General features: G+C 45.5%; 1 protein-coding gene across 7 annotated transcripts in view; it reads right to left on the reverse strand.

Moving 5' to 3' along the window:
* Positions 1 to 24,447, reverse strand: part of PISD (phosphatidylserine decarboxylase) — a 42,667-nt gene extending 18,220 nt beyond the window's left edge. The window contains exons 1-3 of one of the 7 annotated variants that reach the window (XM_081036514.1): positions 24,350 to 24,447; positions 13,592 to 13,671; positions 7,633 to 7,808 (exon numbers count right to left, since the gene is read on the reverse strand). In XM_081036514.1, the coding sequence (XP_080892640.1) occupies positions 7,633 to 7,808; positions 13,592 to 13,671; positions 24,350 to 24,414 (321 nt within the window). In that variant the 5' untranslated portion in view covers positions 24,415 to 24,447. Of the gene's footprint in view, positions 1 to 7,621; positions 7,809 to 13,591; positions 13,672 to 24,349 lie in introns of all 7 variants that reach the window. The other 6 variants (XM_081036513.1, XM_081036517.1, XM_081036515.1 and 3 more) reach the window with 6 other exon arrangements.
* Between the last annotated feature and the right edge of the window lie 757 nt (positions 24,448 to 25,204).

Consider the following 25,204-nt stretch of genomic DNA (forward strand, 5'->3'; position numbering starts at 1 on the left):
TATCTGGTCATGGTTCCTGGCTCACAGTTCCCAATACCCTTGGAATTTCCTGAATGATAAGAGCAAAGGGCATATCTTTTGTTATAACATTTGGTCTCTTGCCCTCAGTTCCTAAAATCTTCAGAGCCATAAAGGTCAAATGGGTATCTTGTTAATCCTAAGTCCTTTTCCATCACAACTGGGTTTATGTCAATGAGGTGACTTTTGGAGAGCACCTAAGGACAGGTGCTGGTTGCTAGAGAACCAACCATAAATAGAGGGTAGAAATTTTCTATCCCACCACCCTGATTTCCTGGGAGGGGCTAGGGGGCTGAAGGTTGAATCAATCACCAACAGCCAATGGTTTGATTCATCATGTGTAGGAAGCTTTCATAAAACTCAAAAGGACAGAGTTCAGAGAACTTACAGGTTTGGGAACCAAAACACATCCTTGTGCCACTGTTCAGGGCTCCAAACTCCATGAGGACAGAAACTTCTTTGTTTGAGAACTGGCCCTGTGTATCTCTTAATCTTTCTGTTGATTCAAATCCTTTAACATACTTTGTAATAAACCAGTAATCTAGTAAGTTAAAATGCTTGAGTCCTGTGACCTGCTCTAGCAAATTAGCTGAACCCAAGAAAGGGGTCACGGGAACCTCTGATTTAAAACCATGTGGTCAAACTAGCATCTAAAGTTGGGGTGAGGGGATCGTGGAGGACAGAGCCCTGAACCTTGAGGAATAGAGTGGAGAAATAAAATGGAGTTATTGTGGTTAAGCTGCTAAATTATTAGCCTCAAGGCTGGAATATAAGGAGACAATTATTTTAACTAACTGTGAGACCTTAAATGTTTGAACTTTCTAGTCCCATGTCAATACCTGAAAGTACATCAGTGGGTTGCGCATTAATGCCTAGACATACATCAGACCTTTAGTTAACCATACGAATGACCTCAAGAAGAAAACGTCCCACAGTCTAGACTACCGGACATTTGACGAATGCCACCTTGGACCAATCTGGGGGCTAAGAATGCAGAATAGATGCTTCTTAAGAATGTACTTTTTACTACAAAACTCTTAGACTTTTCTTTTTCTTTCAGAACACTCTAGGTATTGCCTAGTAGTGTTTTTGGTTTGCAAATCCTTAGGACCCTTGAATAAATCTTTGTCATTTGTTCTGGCTAAAGCCTCCTGACTCTTTTTGAGTACGTTCAACAACGTGTAACCCAAGGAGGTGGTCATTGGAACCTCTAATCTACAGCCAGTCAGTAGCACAGATGACAACCTGGATTTGAGATTGACATCTGAAGTGGAGGGCAGTTTTGTGGGACTGAACCTTCAATCTGTGGAATCTTATGCTATCTCTGGGATGACAGTGTCAGAATTGAGTTGAACTGTAGGACACCCAGCTGGTGAGAAAGAGTTATTGGTGTGGGGAAACACACACATACATGCACACACAACTGTGCACATGCGTGCAAACATTGGAATTGGTCCCAGAACACTTTAATAATAATAAAAAACCCTCCAAGTGTCCCTGCTGAAATGAGTCCTGCTTGTTTGTAATGAAACATTTGCACCAATAATGAGCTAGGTTCTGTAAGGTAGAGAACAAGAGCTATGCAGAGAAGAATTGCTTAAATCTACAGAGGGGTTCCTCTGAGTCTCCTGCTGAGTACTGAACCATGCATATCTATGGTTAAGTTTCATGAGGCTCACAAAGAATAATCAGAGAGCTGTAAGCCAAACTGGTAAATTCCCAGAGCTCACACAGGACCAGGAAACATTTGCATTCAACAGGCCAGATGGAAAGTCCTCACTCAGGGCATTTAGTAGATATCTCAGAAGGGTCACACCTCAGTACAGTAGCAGGGCTAAACTAGTCCAAAGTAAAAGCTACTCTAAATTTATCCTAACAAAGCTTCCAAATAAGCATAAAAGGATCAAAGTGATCCACAAATACATCAATTACCTGCTAGAATAAAACCTAACACTATTTGAAAGAAAACAAAATCCAGCATTGGACAAAGTAAGACTCAAAATGCATAGCACTGAATCAAAATCACTAGACATGTGAAGAAGCAAGAAAACGTAACCAGGAAAGGGGAAAAAACAAATCAGTCAACAGAAACAGACCCAGGAAGACAAATGATGATGAAATTAGGAGAAAAGGACTTTGACACAGATATATACATAAGCTCAAGGATTTAAAGGAAAATATGAACATGAGAAATGGAAGATTAAAAAAAAAACCACTTGGAACTTCTAAAATTAAAAACAGAATATCTACAACGTAAACTTCTACAAACAAGTTACTAGACAAAATAAGTGAATTTAGCAAGATCACAGAAACTGTAATATATTACTAATGAGAATACAAAATGGTACAATAACTTTCAAAACAGTTTGGTAGTTTCTTATAAAGTTAAATACAAACTTACTTAAAACCAAGTAATTCTACTTTTAGGTATTTACACAAGAGAAATGAAAACAAATGTCCACACAAAGACTAACATGCGTATGCAAATATTCATATAGATTTTATACTCATACATAATAGCCAAAAGTTGCAAACAACCCAAATGTCCACCAACAGATAAAGGATTAAAAATAATTTGTGATATAATCCACCCAATTAAATACTATTCAACAATAAAAAGGAATTAACTCCCAGTATATGCAATAACACGTATGGATCTCAACATTATGCTCAGTGAAATAAATCAATATAACTGAGTATATTCCATTTATATAAAATTTCTTAAACAAATCTAATCTAGAGACAGAAAGCAGCTCAGTGATTAGAAGCAGCCCTGGGTGGACACTGACTGCAAAGGAACACATGCTCTCTGTCTGGAGTATGGCAGTTATCACACAGGTGTACACATTTCTCAAAAACCAATGAACTGTATGCTTTCCAAGGGTGTTTTAATTGAATGTAAATAATACCTCAGTAAAGGCAACTTAAAAATTAAGTCACAGTAGCATTATTTATAATAGCCAAGACATGGAAACAACCTGTGTCCATTGATGGATGAACGGATAAAGAAATTGTGGTATATATATATGTATACGATAGTATATTATTCAGCCATAAAAAATGAGGAAATCCTACCATGTGAGACAACGTGGATAGACTTTGAAGGCATTATTATGCTAAGTGAAATAAGACAGAGAGAGACAAATACTGTGTGATCTCACTTGTATGTGGAATGTAAAACGAACCAACCCAAAGTCATTAAAGAAATGAGATTGCAAAGACTGGGGGGGGTTGGAGGAAGGCGGTCAAAGGTACCAACCTCCAGTGAGAAGATAAATAAGTCGTGGGGGTATGTAACATGATGACTGAGTTAACACCACTACGTAATACGTAGGGGAGTTCACCTTAGTTCATCACAAGGAGAAAAGTCTTCTTACTGAATCTCTAATACATAAGACAATGGAAATTAGCTGAACCTACTGCGCTAGTTACCATTTCACAATATATGTGAATCAAACCACCATGCTCTCTACACCTTCAATTTATGTAGTGATGTATGTCAATTATTTCTCAATAAAACTGGGAAAAAATTACATCAACTCTGAATAACAAAAAAAATCTGTAAGTATGGAATTTCTGGGAAGATACACTAGAAATGTTAAAAATGCACGCTTGCTTCCGGAGAGTAAGACTGGGGTTAGCAGGTGGGGCAGGGAGTGGAAGACTTACTCATCAAACTCTTCTTTACTATTTGAATTGTTACCTGATCACATGTTAATTAAATTTTTCAAAACTGTCTCATTAAAAATAAAAATTAAATTAACAATACATACTCCTAAACACAGCCAAAGGCCTGGAAGGGCTGTGTTCACCAAAATGTGAACTGCGATTTCCTGTGGGTTGTGGGATTACAGATCATCATCCTTTCCATCTGCATTATTTTGCAATGCTTTCTGGCTTTTTTTTTTTTTAATGAACACATCTTTATAATTAGATAAAGGACAAAGCTATTTCCACATTGGGGAAAGTGATCACACACACACACACACTCACACACACAGTCACGTGCTGCATAACATTTCAGTCAACAACAGACCTCATAGATGACGGTGCTCTACCACGCATCCCAGGTGAGCAGTTGGCTGTATCTAGGTTGTAAGCACACTCTATGATGTTTGCACAATAACAAAGTCACCTAAGGATGCATTTCTCAAAGTGTCCCCCTCATCAGGAAGCAATGCCCGATCACATGACCATATAAAGAAAGAGTGAAGCTGCTACAAGGTGGGTGTTTCTGAAAGCTTCCAGGAACTTCAGAACAGCTCCTTGAGAGAGAGGTTACTTTGTTGCTAGTTATGGAATTTAATCCCATAGCAGTAAACATATAGGTTGTATTTCTACTCAGCCAATTGCAAGAGCTTCTTTTTCCTACCATAAAAAGAACATGAACCTTAGAGCAGGCAAAGATCTTAGAAACATTTTCTTGAAAGTGTAAAAATAGAACCCAGAAACGTGAAACAACTCGACCAAGGTCACACAGCTGGTGATGCCCAGAGTTCAAGTACCCTTACACCCTGTCAGACCCTCCCTCCTCACTGCCCCTCTGCAAGAGCTGTGTCCTCTTCCCCACCCCCGAGGACGGCTTGCAGTGAGTGAGGACGCATAGATTTTGGAATTACAGTTTCTCCTTATACTAGTAACAAAAAAAATGAAAGTCTGTTTCAATAAAGGAAAGCTATTGGTATAAATTTTTCAAGAGCACAATGCTGGGGGAAGGGGACGTAAAGTGAATGCTCATCTGCGTCATCAGAGACAACTTTTCAAGTCAGTACACTCAAATTCACCTCACATTTAAACAGCTGGAGTCCTCAGAGCATGGAGTACACAGCAAGCCCTGGCGGGCAGGTAGCTCACCTCCATCTCTTGCCGTCACTGTCTAACTTCCGTACTGAGGGCACCTTTTACTACTAGTGACACGGTATTGTTCAGAGTATGGGATCTGGTGTCAACAGATCTCTATTCTGGAACCCACTCTGCTACCAACTAGACTTCCCATTTGTAAAACGGCTCTAACATTTGCCCTGCCCCCCTCAGTGAGCTGCTGTAGCTAAAGGGGTTCAGAAAAACTGCGATGCTGTTCAAGTCAAGGTATTACAACGATGCTCTTAAAAGTTCTGATATAGATGGAGAACCAGATGTTTCTTTGGCACAAGAGAAATTTACAAATGGGAAGGGGAACAAAGGCTTCCTGCCGGCATACTGACCGACAGGCGCTAACAGGAGTGTGTTGTGTATGGTGAAGGCCACTCTGCCCCGTGGGACCCGCGTCTATCTCCCGGAAACCCAGAAAATGCTATGTGGTAAAACAAAATCATCCCATCACCTCTGTGCCATTGATCCCAGGGGCCCATTTCAGCAGTAACTACACTACCAGCCTATTTTCTCTTTCAGCTCTGGAGATGTCAGACTTGACCTCAGGGATATGAAAGGACTATATTCCAACAAAATCACCACCAGAAATGTTCATTTGCCACTTAACAAAGGTGCCCTGAAGGGAACCTTGCAGCTCCTCTGTCCATGGTCCCTAAATCTGGCTTATCATCAGAATGACCTAGGGGGCTTCTGAAAAACAAAGATCTAGGCCCTTGCCCAAACTCTCAGTGCGAGACCAAAGAATCCATAATTTTTAAAGCTTCCCAACAATTCTGATGATCAGCCAGATTGGGATACTCTCATTTTTCACCTGAGATGAAGTGATTAAGTGGAGGCAGGGGTAGGTTGCCAGTTCAGAACTCTCCCTTTCACAACCAGCCGCCTGTCCTGAAATCGTACAATGTCTACCCTGATTCCAGACCATTTCCCCTTTATAAAGCGAAATGTTGTAGCCCTGCTTTGACATTCAGGAGTGGTTCTGTGGCCATTTTACTCAGCCAAAAGAATGGTATCTCACTTCAGCCCAGTTCTTTACCAATAGGGGCTTCAGACCTCACGATGCATTAGACCACTCTGCTCCAGTATCCTATCACTGTCCACGCCCTGGAACTTATGAGCTAATCCAGCCCGTCCTCTTTACAAATAATCACCTTTCAGGTACTGACTCATATATGGCAGTAATCGCACATTATTACACAAATGGTGGATGCTAAAAAAACTACTGAAACTACTGACATTCGCCTTTTATAATTGTGGAAGTAGCAAATTTCTTCCAAATGTAGATTCTCTAGGGATACCTTTGCAATGAGTGGGAATTTCCTGAAAGCATGCAAGTTCGTCACAGAGTGAGTCAGCCTGAAAAATGCCTGGGGTCCAGAGAGAAGACAGTTTGGGTCTAACACTTGGGTGGGGTCCTAAGATCACAGTCTAATGGAGAAGGGCATGTTTACAGAGGAAACCATCAACGTCATGTCATGGGAAATAAACAGCACAGCACACTTTGAAAGTGTGACTCAAATACTACGCAATTACCCTTCAATAGAAGGATTTTGTGATACACAACCAGAAAACAGAAAACCCTTTGTTGTTCTTGGTTTGAGGTAAAGCATAAAACATATGAACAGGCCAAAAGGGAGACACATGAGTACGCAGACAAATACTTCTTAGGGTAATGGCCACATCTGGATCTATAAGGCCAGTTCACTAAGTCACAGTCTTACAGAACTATGGCAAATCACGTGAAACCCTTACACTGGATTCGTTGGAGGAAGAGGGTTAAAACCAAAATTCAAAACATGATTTTTGGAAGGAAGCCTGTAATATGTAGCATGTAATGTGAATGCCAACAACGATTACTGGATAAACTATGATAGAGCTGGAAGGAATCTCAGAGTTGTGTTCCAATCCACTGTTTTACAGCTGAAGACACAGAGAGCCAGAGAGAAAGTGACATGTCCAAGTTCACACAGCTACTGAGTGACATACATGTCCAAGTTCAACACATGGTTGGGACTCGCCTTCAGGATCCAGATGCCCTGGCCATTGGATTCAGCTGAGCTAGATGACCGATGGGGAGTGGCACATGAGGAAGCCTAAATGCATCATTCCAAATACCATAAAGTCTCTTTCAGCCCGTCTTTTGCCCAGGCTACCATGATCTACTGATATTTCAGATTTTTCATTTGTTAAATTATGGCTGCACAGAAGGCAATTTTTAAATTTACGTCTTCATAGTCAATTTCAATATTTACTGAATGTGTACTCTGAGTCAGGTATCGGCCATGGGAATCACAGGTGAGTAAGACAGCGCATCACGCATGGTTCCACAACATCAAAGCCTGTCCCTATCACGTGGCCCTACTGCACGGGAGCATTCTGAGCAATAATAGTAAAGGAATTTGATTCTTTCAGTCTGGTTCCTGGTGAGAATGTATCCACATCCTAAAAGTCCAGCTGTCTCAGCTCATCCTCAGACTGAGAAGGGCATAAATGGCCAGGATGCTAGCCCCAATACAAGGCATGAACTCTGAGGATTTCAACAGCAGGAAATTTCTACTCAGAGCCCTTGGGGAGACCAGAGGTAGGTCTGGAGACAGAAGGGAAGCTTGGCGGGACAATAAAGATATAACTTCTGTTATCTGGCCAAAAGCCCACTGGAGACATGAGCTCCAAGAAAGCGCATTTCCCTTTTTCAAACACTTCAACTTGTGGGCATTTAAAAGTGGTTCACCTTCCTCCTACCTCCCAGTGACCAGCGAGTTTGGGTGGAATCTCCAACCCCAGCTTCTCCAGCTCTCGCTCCCTGTACTTCTCATACTGCCGGTAACCAGCATACCCTCCGCCTGTTGCAAACAAAAACGGAAGGGGGCGCAGCAGGAACAAGGTTCGAGCAGGGGCAGTGTGGACTTTCCTGGTATCTGTAACAAAAAACAAACAAACAAAAAAATTAAAAGAAAATGTTAAGCCTGGGCTAAGGGACAGGAATGAGTCATGCAAACACAGCCCCACCAGGAGGGCAGGGAAAAGTCAATGTATCTTAGCAGCTCTCAGTACAGGTGACCTCACCCTGAAGGGATCTGACAGGCAGGTGCAACCCTGAGTCACTACTAAGACCCTTCAGTCTCCAAATTCTATCAATAAGTAAGGACAAGCATCTTTCCTATGACACTACAATGTATCTCAATTGCCACCACAGTCACAGAATTTAGGAAGAAAACACTGAATCACAAAAAGGTCAAGAAACTAATCAAGGTGGCCCCAACAGGTCCGAGACTGGGAGCCAGGTACCATGTCTCACTCAGAGCTCTTTGATGTCATTTTAACAATCCAGGCCCAATGATGACTGAACACTCGTATTTTCAAATGCAAAATCTTATAAGCTCTTGCAATTCAACAATGAAAAAGACAAGTAACCTAATTTAAAAATGTACAAATGTGGGCCAGCCCGGTGGCTGAGGTCGCGGGTTCAATCCCACATGGGCCAGTGAGCTGCACCCTCTACAGCTAAGCCTGAACAACGGCCCTCCCGGGAGCTGGGCGCCACGAGCCGCCGGCAGCCATCATGGGCGGCCGGCCGGTGAGAGCTGCCATGAGCGGCTGTGAGCCGCCAGCCCACGACTGGCGACCAACTGCCAGGGAGCTGTGTCCTACACAGGCAGACTGAGCAACAACAGCTTGAACCTGAGTGGGGTGGGAGGTGGAAGAAGGGGAGAAAAATGTGCAAAGGACTTGGCGCCATCTTGGCACCAGGCCTGGCCCCGGCCCTGCCCCGGCCGGGCTCCACCCCCCAGCGGTCGGCCAGGCACCCGGGCCACCTCCGGAGCAGCCCAAGCCCCCGAGGGCCATGCGCCCAGCTGTCCACACTCTCCTGACCAGACGGGGCTCCGGGCCCATGAGGACGAGCGGAGGTTCAATGCCGCCCAGGACTCACTCCCCGGTGGGAGGGACGGACCGGTGCTGAGCCGCCAGCGCCGGAAGCGCCGGCCGGAAGTGGGTCCAGCTTCCACTTCCGCCCGCGTGGGTCCGTTCCTCGGCTCCCGATCCTCCATCTCGTCTGGGCCGGGGACCTGCTCCTTGGGGACTGCCCCGCCCCGCTGCCCCTGGGTGATCCCCTCCCTGCGAGGACCAGGATCTCTAACCGGAGAACCACCCCCCACGTACTGCGGGCCTCCGACTTCCAGACCCTGAACCCCGAGCTTGTCTTCCTCCCTGGGGAGTCCACTGCTCACCCCGCTTCACCTTCCCAATCCCCATTCAGGCCTGGCCCTTGCTTGCTCTGAGGACCCGAACCCCAGCTGCAGACGCCAACCCCGTGCTTAGACCCTGGCTTTGGCCTCCACCCCGGGCCCCCCGGGGAGAGCGGGAAGAGGAGCCAGGTAGCTGCCGTGCCCTGCAGTGAGATTTGTCATTAAGTGGGGGTGCGGGGCATCTTAGGTGCTTTGTCTGTAAACGACCTTACAACAGGGAAACTGAGACACACTCCGCTGGTTAGCTGGCCTGGCCACAACCCAGCCTTGCTGGTTCTCAGGCTTAGTGTTGTAGGGCTGGGCTATTTGGGGCATTGCGAAGGGGCAAGTTAGCATTCAAGTGGTAAGATCTGCTGTTGGGGCACCTGTTAGGCCACATGGAGGAGAACAGAGGAGGCACCCTGGAAGGCTGGCAGGCGGCTCACGGACTGGAGAGCTGGTGAGAACGCCTGCCTGGAGAGGCACCGTGGCTGTCCTTAATCCTGACTAGGTCTCTGCCATCTAGCAATAGATGGAGGCTGGCCCTTGGTTCCGAGAGGAAGCTCTAAGCTTTTTTTCTAATTTTTCATCATCTAAGTGGGTGCAAGTTCACCTCTACTGTGTTTGCAGTAACTCTCCATCCCTTTGTCTGAATCAGGCAGCTGTCCCTGTTCCCAGTCCTTCACCAGCACGATAGCTCACTGCACAGGGACAGGGGGCTCTTGAAAGAAGAAAAGGGATGCATGAAGTCTTCCAAGGAGGTTATTGTTGAGTTTTTAGGCACTGCCTTTTATTTCAAAACTTTAAAGTGCATTTTTTTTTTCTTTCCAATTCCCTAATCCCTTCATGCCCACTCACCATTATGCTTATTTCATTCCTCCCCAGTCTAAAGCTAAAGGAGCCAAAAACGCATAGGAAGGGTTGTGGTGGCCTGTGCCATCGGAAGGGCGATCAGTTTTAAGATGGATTAACTTCTGAATTTCGCTCATCACTTAGGGTGTTGAATGGCTGGCACTGTTTCCCAGTGGGAACATCATATCAGTGCTTTTAAAGGCAAAAGGACAATATTCTGGCTTTAGAAGTCAGAAACAAAGACTGGGGGGCTTTGAGGGAGACATACACGCGTTAAGGCACGACTGGCAAAACCCTGTGCATGTGGTTTTTATGATTTGGTTTTACTTTCATGTCCTTCCTGTTTTCAGAGAACAGTGGCCATATTCTGTGAAATTACCCTTCCTTATTTGATTAATAGTTTGTATTTCTTTCCTAGCCTTTGAATACTTCTCTAGAAAGAAAGGAAAGGAAAAAAGAGCTAATTTTACTGTTTGTTGCACAAACCGTAAAACAGTGTCAAGAGAAATGGAAAAAAAATTTACTTCATTTAGGGTCCTGATATCTCAGCTGACTGAACTATTTTGTTTTTGCTGGACCCCAATCTATCACAGTTGTAATGTGAGTTTGTGCTCTACTTTATTTGTTTAAAAATGAAAAATAAAGGCATTTTCTTTTGGTAAGAAGTAAAAATCTTCAAAGAAGATCTATGAATGGCCATGAAGCACATGAAAAGATACTCAACATCTGTTATGGGTTGAACTGTGTCCCCTCAAAATTCATATTTTGAAGCCCCCACACCTAGTAATTCAAAATATGACCTTATTCGAATATAAGGTCTCTACAGAGGTAATCGAGTTAAAATAAGGTCATCATGATGGGCCCTAATCCAGTGACTAATGTCCTTATAAAAAGGGGGAAATCTGGATACAGACATACATACAGGGAGAATGGTATGTGAAGCCGCAGGCAGGGATCGAGGCGAGGCTTCTACAAGCCCATAAAGCCAAAGACTGCCAGCAAGCCATTAGAAGCTAGACACGTGGCACAGAACAGATTCTCCCTTACAGCCCTCACAAGGAAGCATCTCTGTGACAGCTTGATATCGGACTTCTGGTCTCCAGAACTGGGAAAGAATCAATTTCTGTTGTTTAAGCTACTTTGTGATAATTTGTTACAGCAGCCCTAGCAAATCGACACTACATCACTAGTAATTAGGGAAATACAAATCTAAATCACAGCGAGATACCACTCCACACCCATTGGGATGGTTATAATCAAAAAGCATTGGCAAGGATGTGGAGAAATTTGAACACTAATACACTGTGGGTGGAACTCTAAAATAAAGCAGCCACTCTGAAAACTAGTTTGTCAGTTACTCAAAATGTAAAATATAAAATTACTGTGTAACCCAGCAGTTCTGCTTTTAGGTATATACCCAAAAGAAGTAAAACACATCTACACAAAACCTTGTACAAGAATGCTCAATAGCCTATTATTCATAATAGCCAAAAAATGGAAACACTCCAAATGTCCATCAAGTCACGAATGGATAAACAAAATATGGTCTATCCGTACAGCAGACTATTACTTGATAATAAAAAGGAATGAAGTACTGGCACATGCTACAACAAGAACCCTGAAAACATTATGTAGAAGGAGCCAGCCACAGAAGGCTCATGTTGTATGATTCTGTTTATATGAAGTGTCTAGTATAGGTAACATACCACAGAGACATAGATCAGTGGCTGCCGGGGGCTGGGGGTGGGGAGACATGGGGAGTGACAGTTTAACGAGTCAAGTGTTGTCAATGGGAGGGGGCGGGGCAGAGAGGGAACCAAATTGTTCTAAATTTTGATAGTGGTGACAGTTGCACAACTCTGTGACTATACTAAAAACCACTGAATTGCACAAGTAAAAGGGCAAATTTTATGGTATGCAAATTATATCTCAATAAAGCTGTTATTAAGATAAAATCTCAAGAGGCAAATTCTCAGTAGTCTGCAAAACCAAAGTATGCAAAACCAAAGAGCATACCTTTCATACTGCCTTTGACATCCAACGGAAAGAAAGCATCCTGCCCACCATCCCCCCACCATGGTTTGGTTGTTGCTGTTTTTTTTTTTTTTTAATGAGCAAGTGTGGATGTCATTATAACTCTTCTATCTTCTAATTATTCCTAATGAACCCTTACTACTTAATAATTAAATATGTTACCTCTGACGAAGAAAGACTTGTCAAAAAAGCAAGCAAACCATTTTTTTCCTGTCTGAAATATTTGCTGAGAGAACTGTCGTATCTCCCCTGCCCCTGAGCCAGCATCCTAGACTTGCAGTCACACTCTACTGAAAGCTGTCTGCTACGCTAGTGTCCTTTCTTCAACTATCGGTCTCTTTCTCTTGCCTTCTCAATTACTTTACTCTTTCAAAAGAAGTAGTAAGTAGAGAGCGTCCTCTACTCTTGACCACTGCTCTGTTGGGTTTGTCACTTTATAAAAGCGCAGCTTCTCTGCAGATCCAAGATCACAGCTTAATTGCTGAGGCTCCCTCTTTCATGTGATTCCTACGTGTTCTGGCATGCCAGTCCTAATTAAATGACACCCAGATGTGTTCCTACTAACTATAACAAGCTTTTTGTTTTTGTGCTGATTAACCATCTCATCTTATTCCTAAGGGACTCTTATTGAGCAGTTAAAAACAGAATAAAAACGGGGGGTGGGGGGTGGTGGTGCCCGACACGATGGCTCAGGCGGTTAGAGCTCCGTGCTCCTAACTCCAAAGGCTGCCAGTTCGATTCCCACATGGGCCAGTGGGCTCTCAACCACAAGGTTGTCAGTTCAATTCCTCGAGTCCCGCAAGGGATGGTGGGCTGTGCCCCCTGCATCCAGAAAACGGCAACTGGACCTGCTGAGCTGCACCCTCCACAACTAAGACTGAAAGGACAACAACTTGAAACTGAACGGCACCCTCCACAACTAAGATTGAAAGGACAGCAACCTGACCTGGAAAAAAGGCCTGGAGGTACACACTGTTCCCCAATAAAGTCCTGTTCCCCTTCCCCAATAAAATATTAAAAAAAAAAAACAAAAACAGAATAAAAACGGTATTCAGATACTGAAGACAACACACATTTTCGGAGGGGTTCAAATAGCTGCTTACAAGATCAAACAAGTTCATAATCCACCGTGTCGCTGTGGGTGTGGGGAGCTGATGTACTCACGACCACTTCCTGCTCCTCTGAGAGTAAACGGGGACAACCCTCTTTGAAGAGCAATTTGGCCTTAATACCAAATTGTAAAATACATGAACCTTTTGACCCAACAATTCTACCTCTACAAATTTATCCTGAAGGTAACACAAAGGAATGTTATTATAGAGCTGCCTGCAGTAGAAAAAGACTGGAGACAATTGCCCAACACCAAAAGGTACAGCCATACAACAGAATATTAGGCAGGCGGTAAAACTGTTGAGACAATGGTAGCTAATGCTTCAGTGATAGCTACATGCCAAGCACGGTAAGCCCCTCACAGGTGCGGTTTCCTTTAATTCTAACAACTCTGTGGAAGACGTGCTATATTTATCTCAACTTACTGAGGAGCAAACGGAAGCACAGACAGGCCAACACCACCTCCAGTGGCTACTTACTTGTAGAAAAGGCTCTGAGAGGCAGCTTCCGTAAGGATTGTAGGGAATGGCTCAGGGCAGCGTTTTCACAGTGAAGGAGGCTATAATCGAGCAAAAATGAAGCATGAGACATTTTGCTTAAAATTAAAACAAAATCAATCAATTGGCAAAATCTGAATACAGTCTATAGATTCAACAGTAGTACTGTATCAATTATTAATTTCCTGGTTTTGACCATTGTACTGTGGTTATGCAAGAAAATGTCCTTGTAGAAAAAAGGCTGAAATATTTAAAGGTAAAGGGACATCAAGTCTGTAACATGCTCTCAAGTGTTTCAGGAAACAAACCAAAGAAAAATACACATATACACCTGAAGAGAGAAAGAGAGGGAGGAGAGAGAATAATAAAGCAAATACAGTCAACATTTGGGGCATCTGAGTAAAGGGCATTCGGGAATTCCATGTACTATTTTTCTAACTTTTCTGTAAATCTGAAACTCTTTGACAATAAAAATTACTTTTTTCTTAATTAGGCATAAAATAAGAATAAAGCCAGTACTCTGACACAAAGCCATGTTTCTGCAACATAAAAGAACTGTACATAGCCTTGCAAATATCTAACCCCAACTTATTAAAGAATCAAGTATTGCAGGTGACTGAAATTTTAAATGTCCTAGGGAAAAAAGGACCACAAAAGAAACCACATTGAACTATTTAATTCTAATCTACTTCAAGTCTGGAAGGCTCAAATCGTTTAGAACTTTTGAATTATCTTTCATGGCTACTTTGCCACAAAAGCTACTTTGACAGAGTGAATAGGTTTCAAGAGTTTTGAGAAAAAAATTACCAATTATTTTCAGTTTTTAATCTCTGAGAAAATATTTCTCTGATTGTTTGTTTCTCTGTTTCATCGTCACCTGGGGAAACTGGACATATCCCCGGTGGCAATAAGTGACTGTGGCAGCAAGTAAAGCATTAATGAATTTTTTTATTAACAACTGGATCCCCTTAATTAAACAGCAAATATCCCACTTTCAATTCAAACAGCGCTTCAGTTTCCCCATATATTTCCCTGAAATCTAAAGTACAGAAACTGTCTTTGTCAGTAAGCATTTGTTTTCCGTGGAGCCCTTTGTGATAGAAGTAATAATTTCTTATAAATACCTAAATTGCTATTTTGTGGAAAATGGAACTACACTTAAGATTTTCATACAATATTTATTTTCAGATATTTAGTAGTTATGTCTTATGTAGATATCCTGCAAACATGACCAAATTTAGGCACCTTCATTTTTTCACATGAAATTTTCTTGATTTCAATAAACCCCACAACATGATGCAAGTTTAGCTACAGTGATGAACCCGATCCTTCTACAGGCAACTAAGGTTTGTATGGAGAAAAAGTATACAGCCACGATAACCACCACCCCGAACGCCAGAAACATGCACAGCTATTAACACAAAGAAGGGTGTGTTTCAGTGTCTGACCATTCTTTCCGCGTTGAACAATGCTCATCTCTCAGACTGGAAACTCCCACCCAACAACAGCTAAAAGCCTGAAACCCTGTTTTCCAAACAGAATTACAACAAGTGTAAAAACTGACTAAAGGGTACATTGTTGTTTTCTGTACACTGCTGTATTGTGTTCCAGAATTAATGCTGAACTCCCAACTAAAAATGAAAGCAGGTTTGCAGACTGTTGAAGAAGCCTTTTTTTTTGGCTGGGGAAAGTACAAATGAGCGGTAGGTGGTTATCCACTGCAACCAGATGCACTGCACTCAGGCGTTTCGAGCCCTGCCTGAGGCCTGAGAACACGCAGCCCCCCTCTCCCACACTGTAGCCCCTGCTCCTGGAGCAATGCCTGGCAAATGCTCCATTGCATCACTTTGTCTTTTATCACTGGATCACTCCTGTCCCCATATAAATGCTATCCTTTCTCCAATCTTACAGAAACACTGTCCACCGCGTATCCTTCTCTCGTTTCCACCCGCTTTTCTGCTCCCCTTCATAAGAAGCTCTTCAAAAGAGGTATGTTCATTGTCACCACTTCCTCACCTCCGACTTGCCGCTCTCTCAATCCCACTCAGCCGGGCTTTGGTTCCTATCACCAACCTCCATGCTGCCAAGACCAATGCACACTTCTGGGGCCTGCTGTCATATGGCCTCTCAGCATTTGCCACAGTTGATCTTTCTCCTTTTTTTAAAATTCAGGTATAATTGATATATGACATCATCTCAGTTTCAGGTACACAACATAATTTGATATTTGTATATACTGCAAAACGATAACCACAAGAAGTCTAGTTAACATCCTTCTTCAGAAGAAAATTTTTCTGAGGACTTTTAAGATTTACTCTCTTAGCAACTTTCAAGTATGCAATACAATATTAGTAACTGTCGTCACCATGCAGTACATTACATCCCCAGGACTTACTTAATAACTGGAAGTTTGTACATTCTGACCTCTTCACCCTCTCTCCTTCTTGAAATACATTCCTCATTTCGCTTCTGGGACCCTGATTTTCCTCCTACCTCGCTGATCTCTCCCTAACTTCAAACTGGTGCCTTGCCAAGGCTCTTCTCCGTAGATGCTCTCCCTAGAGATGCTCATCCAGTCCCATCTTTAAATAGCCAGGTACTGATCATTTCCTCACTGATCCTTCAGAAACCTCCAGATCCATATTTTCAACTGGCTACCCAACATCCCCACTTTGAGTCATCTCAAACTGCGTTTGTCCAAAACAGAATTCCTGACCCTCCCTAACTCCTATTCAACTTGCTCCTCCTCCCCCAGAGGTGTCCATCGGTGGCACACTAGCCAGATGTCCACCAAATCCATTTCCTCTTCTTCCTGGGTACCAAAGGGACTACATTTCCCAGGCTCCCTTGCAGTAGGATGTGACCAGAGAACTGAGTTCTAACCAATGCGAGGACCATTCAGACCTCCCAGGCATCCACCTCCAGGCTTTCCCCTTTTAGCTTGCTTGATGCAGATAAACATGCAGACCTTGGGAAGCTATGTGTCAAAGATGGCAAGAGACTGGGTCTTCGAATCACTGCTCCCCCACTATCAGGAGCGCCCAGTAGGACTTTACAAGATCGAAACAAACTTTTATTGTATTACGCCACTAAGATGCTGGGGGTTACCTGTTACTATAAATTTGTACCCTACCTCAGAAAAAGGTACCACCCTCACCCAGCTACACAGGTCAGAAGGCGAGGACTAATTCTTAAGTCCTTTCTTTCTCACTACCCACGTGGAAGCCACTGGCAAGGCATGAAGACCGTATCTTCAAAGTGTGTCCTTATCTGCATATTTCTCATCGCCACTGTCGTGCAGGGTCTCAGCTCCCACTCCCCGCCCAAGAACGCAGGACACGGTAAGGCCAAAAAGGAACACCCACGGAGCCATAGATTAGGGGAATCAAACCAATATATTCTCGCTGGCGGCTGGGCTGGAGACACAGGAAGCAGGATCTACATAATCTGCCTAACAGCAGTCCGCACTTGCCAGCCACCATCTTCTTGCTAGCCCCCATTCCTTTCTGCTAGCGTAGCCACAGCCGTTATATTAGTGGCCAATGGCCTACGGGTTACAGCTGACGGCCAACTAGCCACAGCTGCTGGCCATCTGATCACAGTTGATGGCCATTTACTACCCGAGCCAGCACCTTTCTATTGTGAGGCTGAGAGCCTGGAAACTGTTTTTTTGAGGCTTTGTCCCCACACTTCACCCCTACAGGGTCTCGCCTCACAATCTACGTGACAAGTGTCTTCTGCGAGGGGCCCTGTGCGAGGAGCCTGGAGGTGAATGCAATATCCTGGACACAGCCAGGCTCTCTGAGCACAGCCAGGGTTTCTCAGGGCACCACCAGTACTTCTGGGCACAGCCAGACATCCTGGGCTTCTTAGGGTACCACCTGTTTCCCCGGGCACAGCCAGGTTTTCTCAGGGCACCACCACAGTACTTCTGGGCACAGCCAGACTTCCTGGGCTTCTTAGGGTACCACCAGTCTCCCCGGGCACAGCCCGAGTTTCTCAGGGCACTGCCACTCTCTCTGGGCACAGCCAGACTTCCTGGACTCAGCCAGGGCTCTCAGGGCACTGCCACTCTCTCTGGGCACAGCCAGACTTCCTGGACTCAGCCAGGGCTCTCAGGGCACTGCCACTCTCTCTCTGGGCCTCTCGGGGTACTGTGCTGGAACAACAGCGGTTCACATCAAGGTGCTTACATATTATCAATGGCGGCCAGTCAAGACACAAAAGCAAACATTCTCGCCAAACCAATATATTCTCGCCAGTCCCACTACATGGTGGTGTGTTCCCAAACAGTCAAGCGTCCATTAAATTAGGGATGGAAGACAATTCCCCATAGTCCATAGTCATTCGCCAGGGCTGTCCTGGGGGTGAGGGATGACCTTAACCTCACCCTCTTGTCCCACGGAGGACTCAGCATGCATTTCCTCCTGGGACAAGTCCGGCATCCAGGCTGCCTCAGCAAGCACTTCCCAGCGCACAGGGCGGCAACAACCTTCGCTTTCTCCAGCCTCTGCTGGTTGGGGAACCATCCACGTCTTTCCACCCCTCCACGGGAATCGAGCTCTCCGGCAGCTGCTCCTCCCGGCCTTCCCCTTCCTCAGACCGAGCTTTCACACACACAAACCGCTCCACTGCCCTTTGGAAAGCTTTGGCCAGCACCGTGTCCTGCCAACTACGCCATGCGTCACGCAGGGGACCCTGCTCGCTGCGCCATTTGTCGTGCGGGGTGGCAGGCGGGGTCTCAGCTCCCGCTCCCCTCATAAGAACACAGGACACGGTAAGGCCAAAAAGGAACACCCACGGAGCCATAGATAGGGGAATCAAACCAATATATTCTCGCTGGCGGCTGGGCTGGAGACACAGGAAGCAGGATCTACATAATCTGCCTAACAGCAGTCTGCGCTTGCCGGCCACCATCTTCTTGCTAGCCCCCATTCCTTTCTGCTAGCATAGCCACAGCCGTTATATTAGTGGCCAATGGCTTACGGGTTACAGCTGACGGCCAACTAGCCACAGCTGCTGGCCATCTGATCACAGTTGATGGCCATTTACTACCCGAGCCAGCACCTTTCTATTGTGAGGCTGAGAGCCTGGAAACTGTTTTTTGGGGGCTTTGTCCCCACAGCCACCCTCACAGGCACACCTCGGAGACACAGTGGGTTCAGTTCCAGACCACCACAATAAAGTATCACAATAAAGCAAGTTGTAATCTTTTGGCTGCTGGAGGGTCTTGCCTTCCATTTGTAAAAAACACAACATGTGTGAAGTGCAATAAAGCAAAGTTCAATAAAATGAGGTGTGTGCCTGTACTCTAAGCCTAGCCCAAGACTGCATTTCTCACCCATGACTACAATAGCCTGTTCTCCCTGCTTCCACTCTTGGCCCTCTATATCCTATTCACCACAAAACAGCCAGAGAGATCTTTTCAAAACCAAAAGACCAAACCCTACATAATTGGTCCTTGCTGAACTCTCAGATACCCTGCGGCTTTCCCTCTCCTTCTCACTCCTCTTGCCACTCCTTGGACACATCACACCTGTGATACACTTTTGCATTTGCTATTTGCTCTGCCAAGCACACACCCCTCTAGTATGCGGTTGTTGGGACAGAGCCAGGAGTGCAGTTTCCAGGCTCTCGGCCTCACGTGGAAAGGTGCTGGCTCAGGTAGTAAATGGCCATCAACTGTTATTGGATGGCCATCAGCTGTAACCAGTGAGCCATTGGCCACTAATATGACTGCCGTGGCTATGCTAGCAGGAAATGGGGGCTAGCAAGAAGATAGTGGCTGTCACGCGTGGACTGCAGTTAGCAGGGGTTGATTGGTTGGCAGAGAGAAGTGGACCGCTTGTTGTGGATGGTGTGGCTCCTGCCTCCTGTGTCTCCAACCCAGCCGCCAGCGAGAATATAGTGGTATGAACCGCTATCTATGGCTCCGTGGGTGTTCCTTTTTGGCCTTACCATATCCTGCATTCTTATGTGTGGAGTGGGACTGGAAACCCCACACGACACCCTGCATGACACATAGCGCAGCGAGCAGGGTACGGTGCTGGCCAAAGCTCCCCGAAGGGCAGTGGAGCAGTTTGTGCCTATGAACACTCAGTCTCAGGAAGACCAGGAGGAGCAGCTGCCGGAGAGCTGGACCCCCGTGGAGTGGTGGGAAGACGTGGGAAGACGTGGACAGTTCCCCAACCAGCATAGGCTGGAGAAAGCGAAGGTCGTTGCGGCCCTGTGGGCTGGGAAGTGCTTGCTGAGGCCCTCACCCCCAGGTTGGGGAGGACTTGGAGCCCTCACCCTGCGAAGAGGGCACACATTGTGAGGCTAATGCACAGCCCTGGCGAATGACTGTGGACTATGGGGAAAGGGCTCCATCCCTGATTTAATAGACCTCTTGACTGTTTGGGAACATACCACCATGTAGAGGAACTGGCGGATGTTTGCTTTTGTGTCTCAACCGGACGCCATCGAGAATATGTGAGAAACCCTGGCTGTGCCCAGGAAGACTGGCTGTGCGAAGACTGGCAGTGCCCTGAGAGGCCCTGGCTATGTCCAGGAAGTTGGGCTGTGCCCAGAGAGGGTGGTAGTACCCTGAGAACACTGGCTGAGTCCAGGAAGTCTGGCTGTGCCCAGAGAGAGTGGCAGTGCTCTGGGAGGCCCTGGTTGTGCCCGGGGAAACAGGTGGTATCCTAAGAAGCCCAGGAAGTTTTCAGAGGTGGAGAAACTGGGGTTTAGTATTAGTTAAGAAATATCCTGAGGTCACACTGCTAATAAGTGGCAGAACTGAGATTTGAGCCATGTGATCCTTCTGGCTGTGTCCAGAAGGACTAGTGGTGCCCTGAGAAACCCTGGCTGTGCCGAGTACCTGGCTGTGTCCAGGATATTTCATTCACCTCCAGGCTCCTCGCACAGGGCCCCTTGTGGTACACGCTTGTCGTGTAGATTGTGAGGCGAGACCCTGTAGCGGTGGAGTGTGGGGGCAGAGCCAGGAGTGCAGTTTCCAGGCTCTTGGCCTCACGTGGAAAGGTGCTGGCTCAGGTAGTAAATGGCCATCAACTGTGATTGGATGGCCGTCAGCTGTAACCAGTGAGCCATTGGCCACTAATATGACTGCCGTGGCAACGCTAGCAGCAAAATGGGGTTACCAAGAAGATGGTGGCTGGCAAACGTGGACTGCAGTTAGCACGGCGGATTGCAGTTAGCAGGGGTTGGTTGGTTGGCAGAGAAGTGGACCGCAGGTTGCAGTTTGTGTGGCTCCTGCTTCCTGTGTCTCCAACCCAGACTCCAGCGAGACTATAGCGGTATGACTCCCCTTTCTATGGCTCCGTGGGTGTTCCTTTTTGGCCTCGCCATGTCCTGCGTTCTTATGTGGGGAGCGGGACCAGAGACCCCACATGACACCTTGCATGACACTGGTTTAATCCCTGATCATTCAGATCTCTGTGCAAATGTTTCCTCACTTTGGTTTTTCCTGACCACCAGATGCCCAAGATGCTCATCCCAAGCACTCTCTAACCCCTTAATTACCGTATGTTTCTTCATAGCACTGTTCACCTGAAACATATATTCACTTAATTGTTTACTGCCTTGTCACTGGAATATAATCTCAATAATGAGATTAAGCCCCAGGGAGATGACTGGGTAAGATTAGATGCCTCTTCCACGTGGTGAACTCATGTGGACAAGCAGGCAATTACATGCCCATGATTAAGCACTCGGGTCTGATCACATGGCTCAAATCTCAGTTCTGCCACTTATTAGCAGTGTGACCTCAGGATATTTCTTAACTAATACTAAACCCCAGTTTCTCCACCTCTGAAAACAGGACCTACACCTCATTAGGAGTGAGGCCATCATATAAAACCCTAAGGCGAGGGCCTGGTACCTACTTATTTATTATTATTACTGTTACATAAATTAACATAGAGTTTATATTCATCTGGCACACACTAGGATGGCCATATCAAATGTCTATGACCAGTGCCCATGCTGACTGGTGTGCCCATATTGTCAGTTATAAAATATTCTTAACATCAGTAGTGTGTTTCCTCTCTCTTCTACTAAACTGTAAAGTTCTTTAAACACAGGTCTATTTCAAATATATCTCTTTTTCTTTTAAAAAAAAATTTTATTGGGGAATATTTGGGAACAGTGTGTTTTCTCCAGGGCCCATCAGTGCCAACTGTTGAGGGTGCAGCTCAGCTCGAGGTCCAGTTGACATTTTCAATCTTTAGTTGCAGGGGCGCAGCCCACCATCCCATGGGAGAGGAACTGAAGTGGCAACCTTGTTGTTGAGAGCTCGTGCTCTAACCAACTGGGCCATCCGGCCGCCCCTCCTGAAGCTCAGTGGCAGCTCGCCGTCTTCAATCCAGTTGTGGAGGGCGCAGCTCACTGGCCCATGTGGGAGGCGAACCGGCAACCCTGTTGGTCAGAGCTCATCGCGCTCCAACCAACTGAGCCATCCGACCACTCTCAAATATATCTTTTAATTCCTCTTTTTCCCCCACCCCCCATGGTTCCTGGTACCATGGTTTGCAGGGGTAGCAATGTCATAAATATTTCTTAATGAAAGTCTTGCAAAAGCAACCACTCCCTAGGTACTATGTCCATACTTGCCTGAACCTAAATATCATCTGTGGGCACTTGTAGCCTACACCTACTGAATCTGAATTTGGCAGCAGGGTGGGGACATATCTGGGAACCTCTACTTAAATATATCCACCTCATCCTTTTATCCAACAAGTTCGGGAAACACGGCCCAAAATTATCACACAAGATGTTGCTTTTTTGTTCTACCACCTGTCACAAATCACCGAGTTCTAAAAAACTTTCCTGCAATATAAGGCTTTCGGGCCGGCCCGGTGGCTCAAGCGGTTAGAGCTCCATGCTCCTAATTCCGAAGGCTGCCAGTTCGATTCCCACATGGGCCAGTGGGCTCTCAACTACAAGGTTGCCAGTTCAATTCCTCAAGTCCTGCAAGGGATGGTGGGCAGCGCCCCGTGCAACTAAGATTGAACACAGCACCTTGAGCTGAGCTACCTCCCGGATGGCTCAGTTGATTGGAGCGCGTCCTCTCAACCACAAGGTTGCTGGTTTGACTCCCGCAGGAGATGTTGGGCTGCAACCCCTGCAACTAGAAATGGTAACTGGACCTGGAGCTGAGCTGCGCCCTCCACAACTAAGACTGAAAGGACAACAACTTGACTTGGAAAAAAGTCCTGGAAGTACACACTGTTCCCCCAATAAAGTCCTGTTCCCCTTCCCCAATAAAAAAAAAAAATCTAAAAAAAAAAAAAAAATATATATATATATATATAAGGCTTTCATCTATATCTCATTGACGCTGCTTCACTTAAAACTGAAGAAAATGTTTATCTTTTTGTTTTCTGCGTGTATCAATATAGTTTTTTTGTCTTGATATGTACTACCTTTGAAAATGAAGAGTTCTCATTGTACACAAATTCTCATCCCTTCCACTGCACCTAAATCCAGTCTTACCTACCTACATTGGTACTAAAGTGTGACTTCCCCCCCTTTTTTAATGACAATGAGTACGTCCTCCTCATAATTTTTAAAAACTATTTTAGGAGTGTCATTTTTCAGTCTTTCCAACTCATTACACAATTTAGAAGACGTCAATGGCTGACTACAGCAGCACACCTGGTAATGACATTGAGACCAGAGACCCACCTGTCCAAAATCCTAACAGTTACCACCGCACTGCAGAGTCCCCTCCTGAAAGAGCTACCCTATCTCTGAATAGTTAATAATAGGAGAGTTAAGCTTTCAAGACAAAGCCAATGACAGCTTTTGTTTCCTCTCAGTCCAAATCCATTTACTTCCCAGAATTACAATGCTAGGTCACCTCAGGTCAAAGCGCACGCTTTGGTCGACGCTAATAAAGGGACCTCTGCTGGAAACACTAAAGTACTGTGAGTCTCTCAAACCTTCCCTTTTTGAAATGACACCAAGCAGCTGACTCTGAGTCACACCTACCAACATTTTAATCCATTTTTTGAGAGTCCAAATGCTACCAAGCTATTTGGGATAATTATAAATTCCCACATGGTAGGCAGCCTGAGGGAAAAACCCCTGCATGAGAGAAAGGTACCCCAAGTCCCGGTTCTGACTCTGCTACTCACTGGCTGGGTGAAAATGAGCAAGTCTCTTCCTCTCTCAGAGCCTCAATTTGGCCAACTCCAAAAAGAGCTGGATTTGGATGACTCCGCAGGTTTCTTCCAGCTCTCAGAACCTAAGAGTTGGGAGTCACCTGAGTAACCAAGAACCCAATTCCAGAAGACTATTTTGAGATTACCGAATCCAATCCCCTCGCTTCAAAGAACAACCCAAAGTGAAAGCCACCCGACTCCCAGTCCAGTGCTCTTCGCATTATCACACCGCCTTTTCAGGAACACGAATCCCTAGACGAGGCGTCCAGTCCTGCCTCGACTCTAGAGACCGAAGCACGCAACTTAGTCCATCTTTTCTTTTTTCTTGTCCCTTGTGCACTCCCACCTAGTTGGAAACGGCAAAGCGAGAGCGCTTCGGCCAGACCTAACCAAGCCCGGACCGCCCTACGTGAAGGCAGTCACACCTGCTGCCGAGCTAGAGGGGAAGGTGGGTGGCTCCGTCTCCAGCCGAGCTCTCCTCAGGGTGTGCCCGCGAAAGAGAAACGATTCCGCTCTCCCGACCCCAGCTTGGCCTAGGCCGCCCCCCGCCCCGAGGCAGCCGTTCCAAGCACCATACCTGTTCCGCCAAGGCGTGACCCCGTGCTGCAACCTCAGGTACCTGTGCCCCATGGACGCCGCCATCTTGTCTCCTCCTTCTTGGTGGGCCACGCCCCTTTTCACACGAGGAGCGCACGCATGTGATGTCACGAGCCTAGAGCTCACAGGGCCAATGAGGAACGCGGGAGCCTGAGGGCGGAGTCGACTGAGCTCTTCCCCCAGCTTCTCCCCGCCCCGTCAGCCTAGCACTTCAGGCACCTCCAAAGCCAGTTTGGGTAGGTAGGGGCGATGACCGCTCTGTGATGCGCTGTGCTAAACCAGGGCCTGGGCGCAGCGTTACCAGTTGAGAGAGATGTGTTCATATTTCCAACTATAATATATACTTGTTTGCTGTTTCTTTTAGTGCTGACAGTTTTTGTTGAACATAGTTTAATGTTTATGCAAATTCTAGATTATTACATCATCCTTCTAGATTTGCCCCTTTTACCATTATGAATGGACCTATTTGTCTCTAATGCTGTTTGCCTTATAGTCTAGCCACATCTGATATTAATACAGTTATGCCATGGTTTTTTGTTGTTATGTAGTGTTTGTATGTCTTTTTCCTTTATTATGTCTTCAAATTTTACGTCATTATATTTACAGCATGTACTTTGTAAACAGCATATTGTTGGGTCTTGGTTTTAAATTTAATCTGACAATATTTATCCTTTAATTTGAACTTGTAGTCTATCATTGTTGCCAATAGATTTGGATTTAAATTTATCTTAAATTTATTTTCTTTTTGACCAAATTGCTCTATATTCCTTTTTCTTTCTTCTCACCTACTTTTGGATATATCAAGTTTCTTTTCCTTCCTTCCTTCCTCCCTCCC

Source organism: Rhinolophus hipposideros (genome assembly GCF_964194185.1).
Source record: "Rhinolophus hipposideros genome assembly, chromosome: 24".
NCBI lineage: Eukaryota > Metazoa > Chordata > Mammalia > Chiroptera > Rhinolophidae > Rhinolophus > Rhinolophus hipposideros.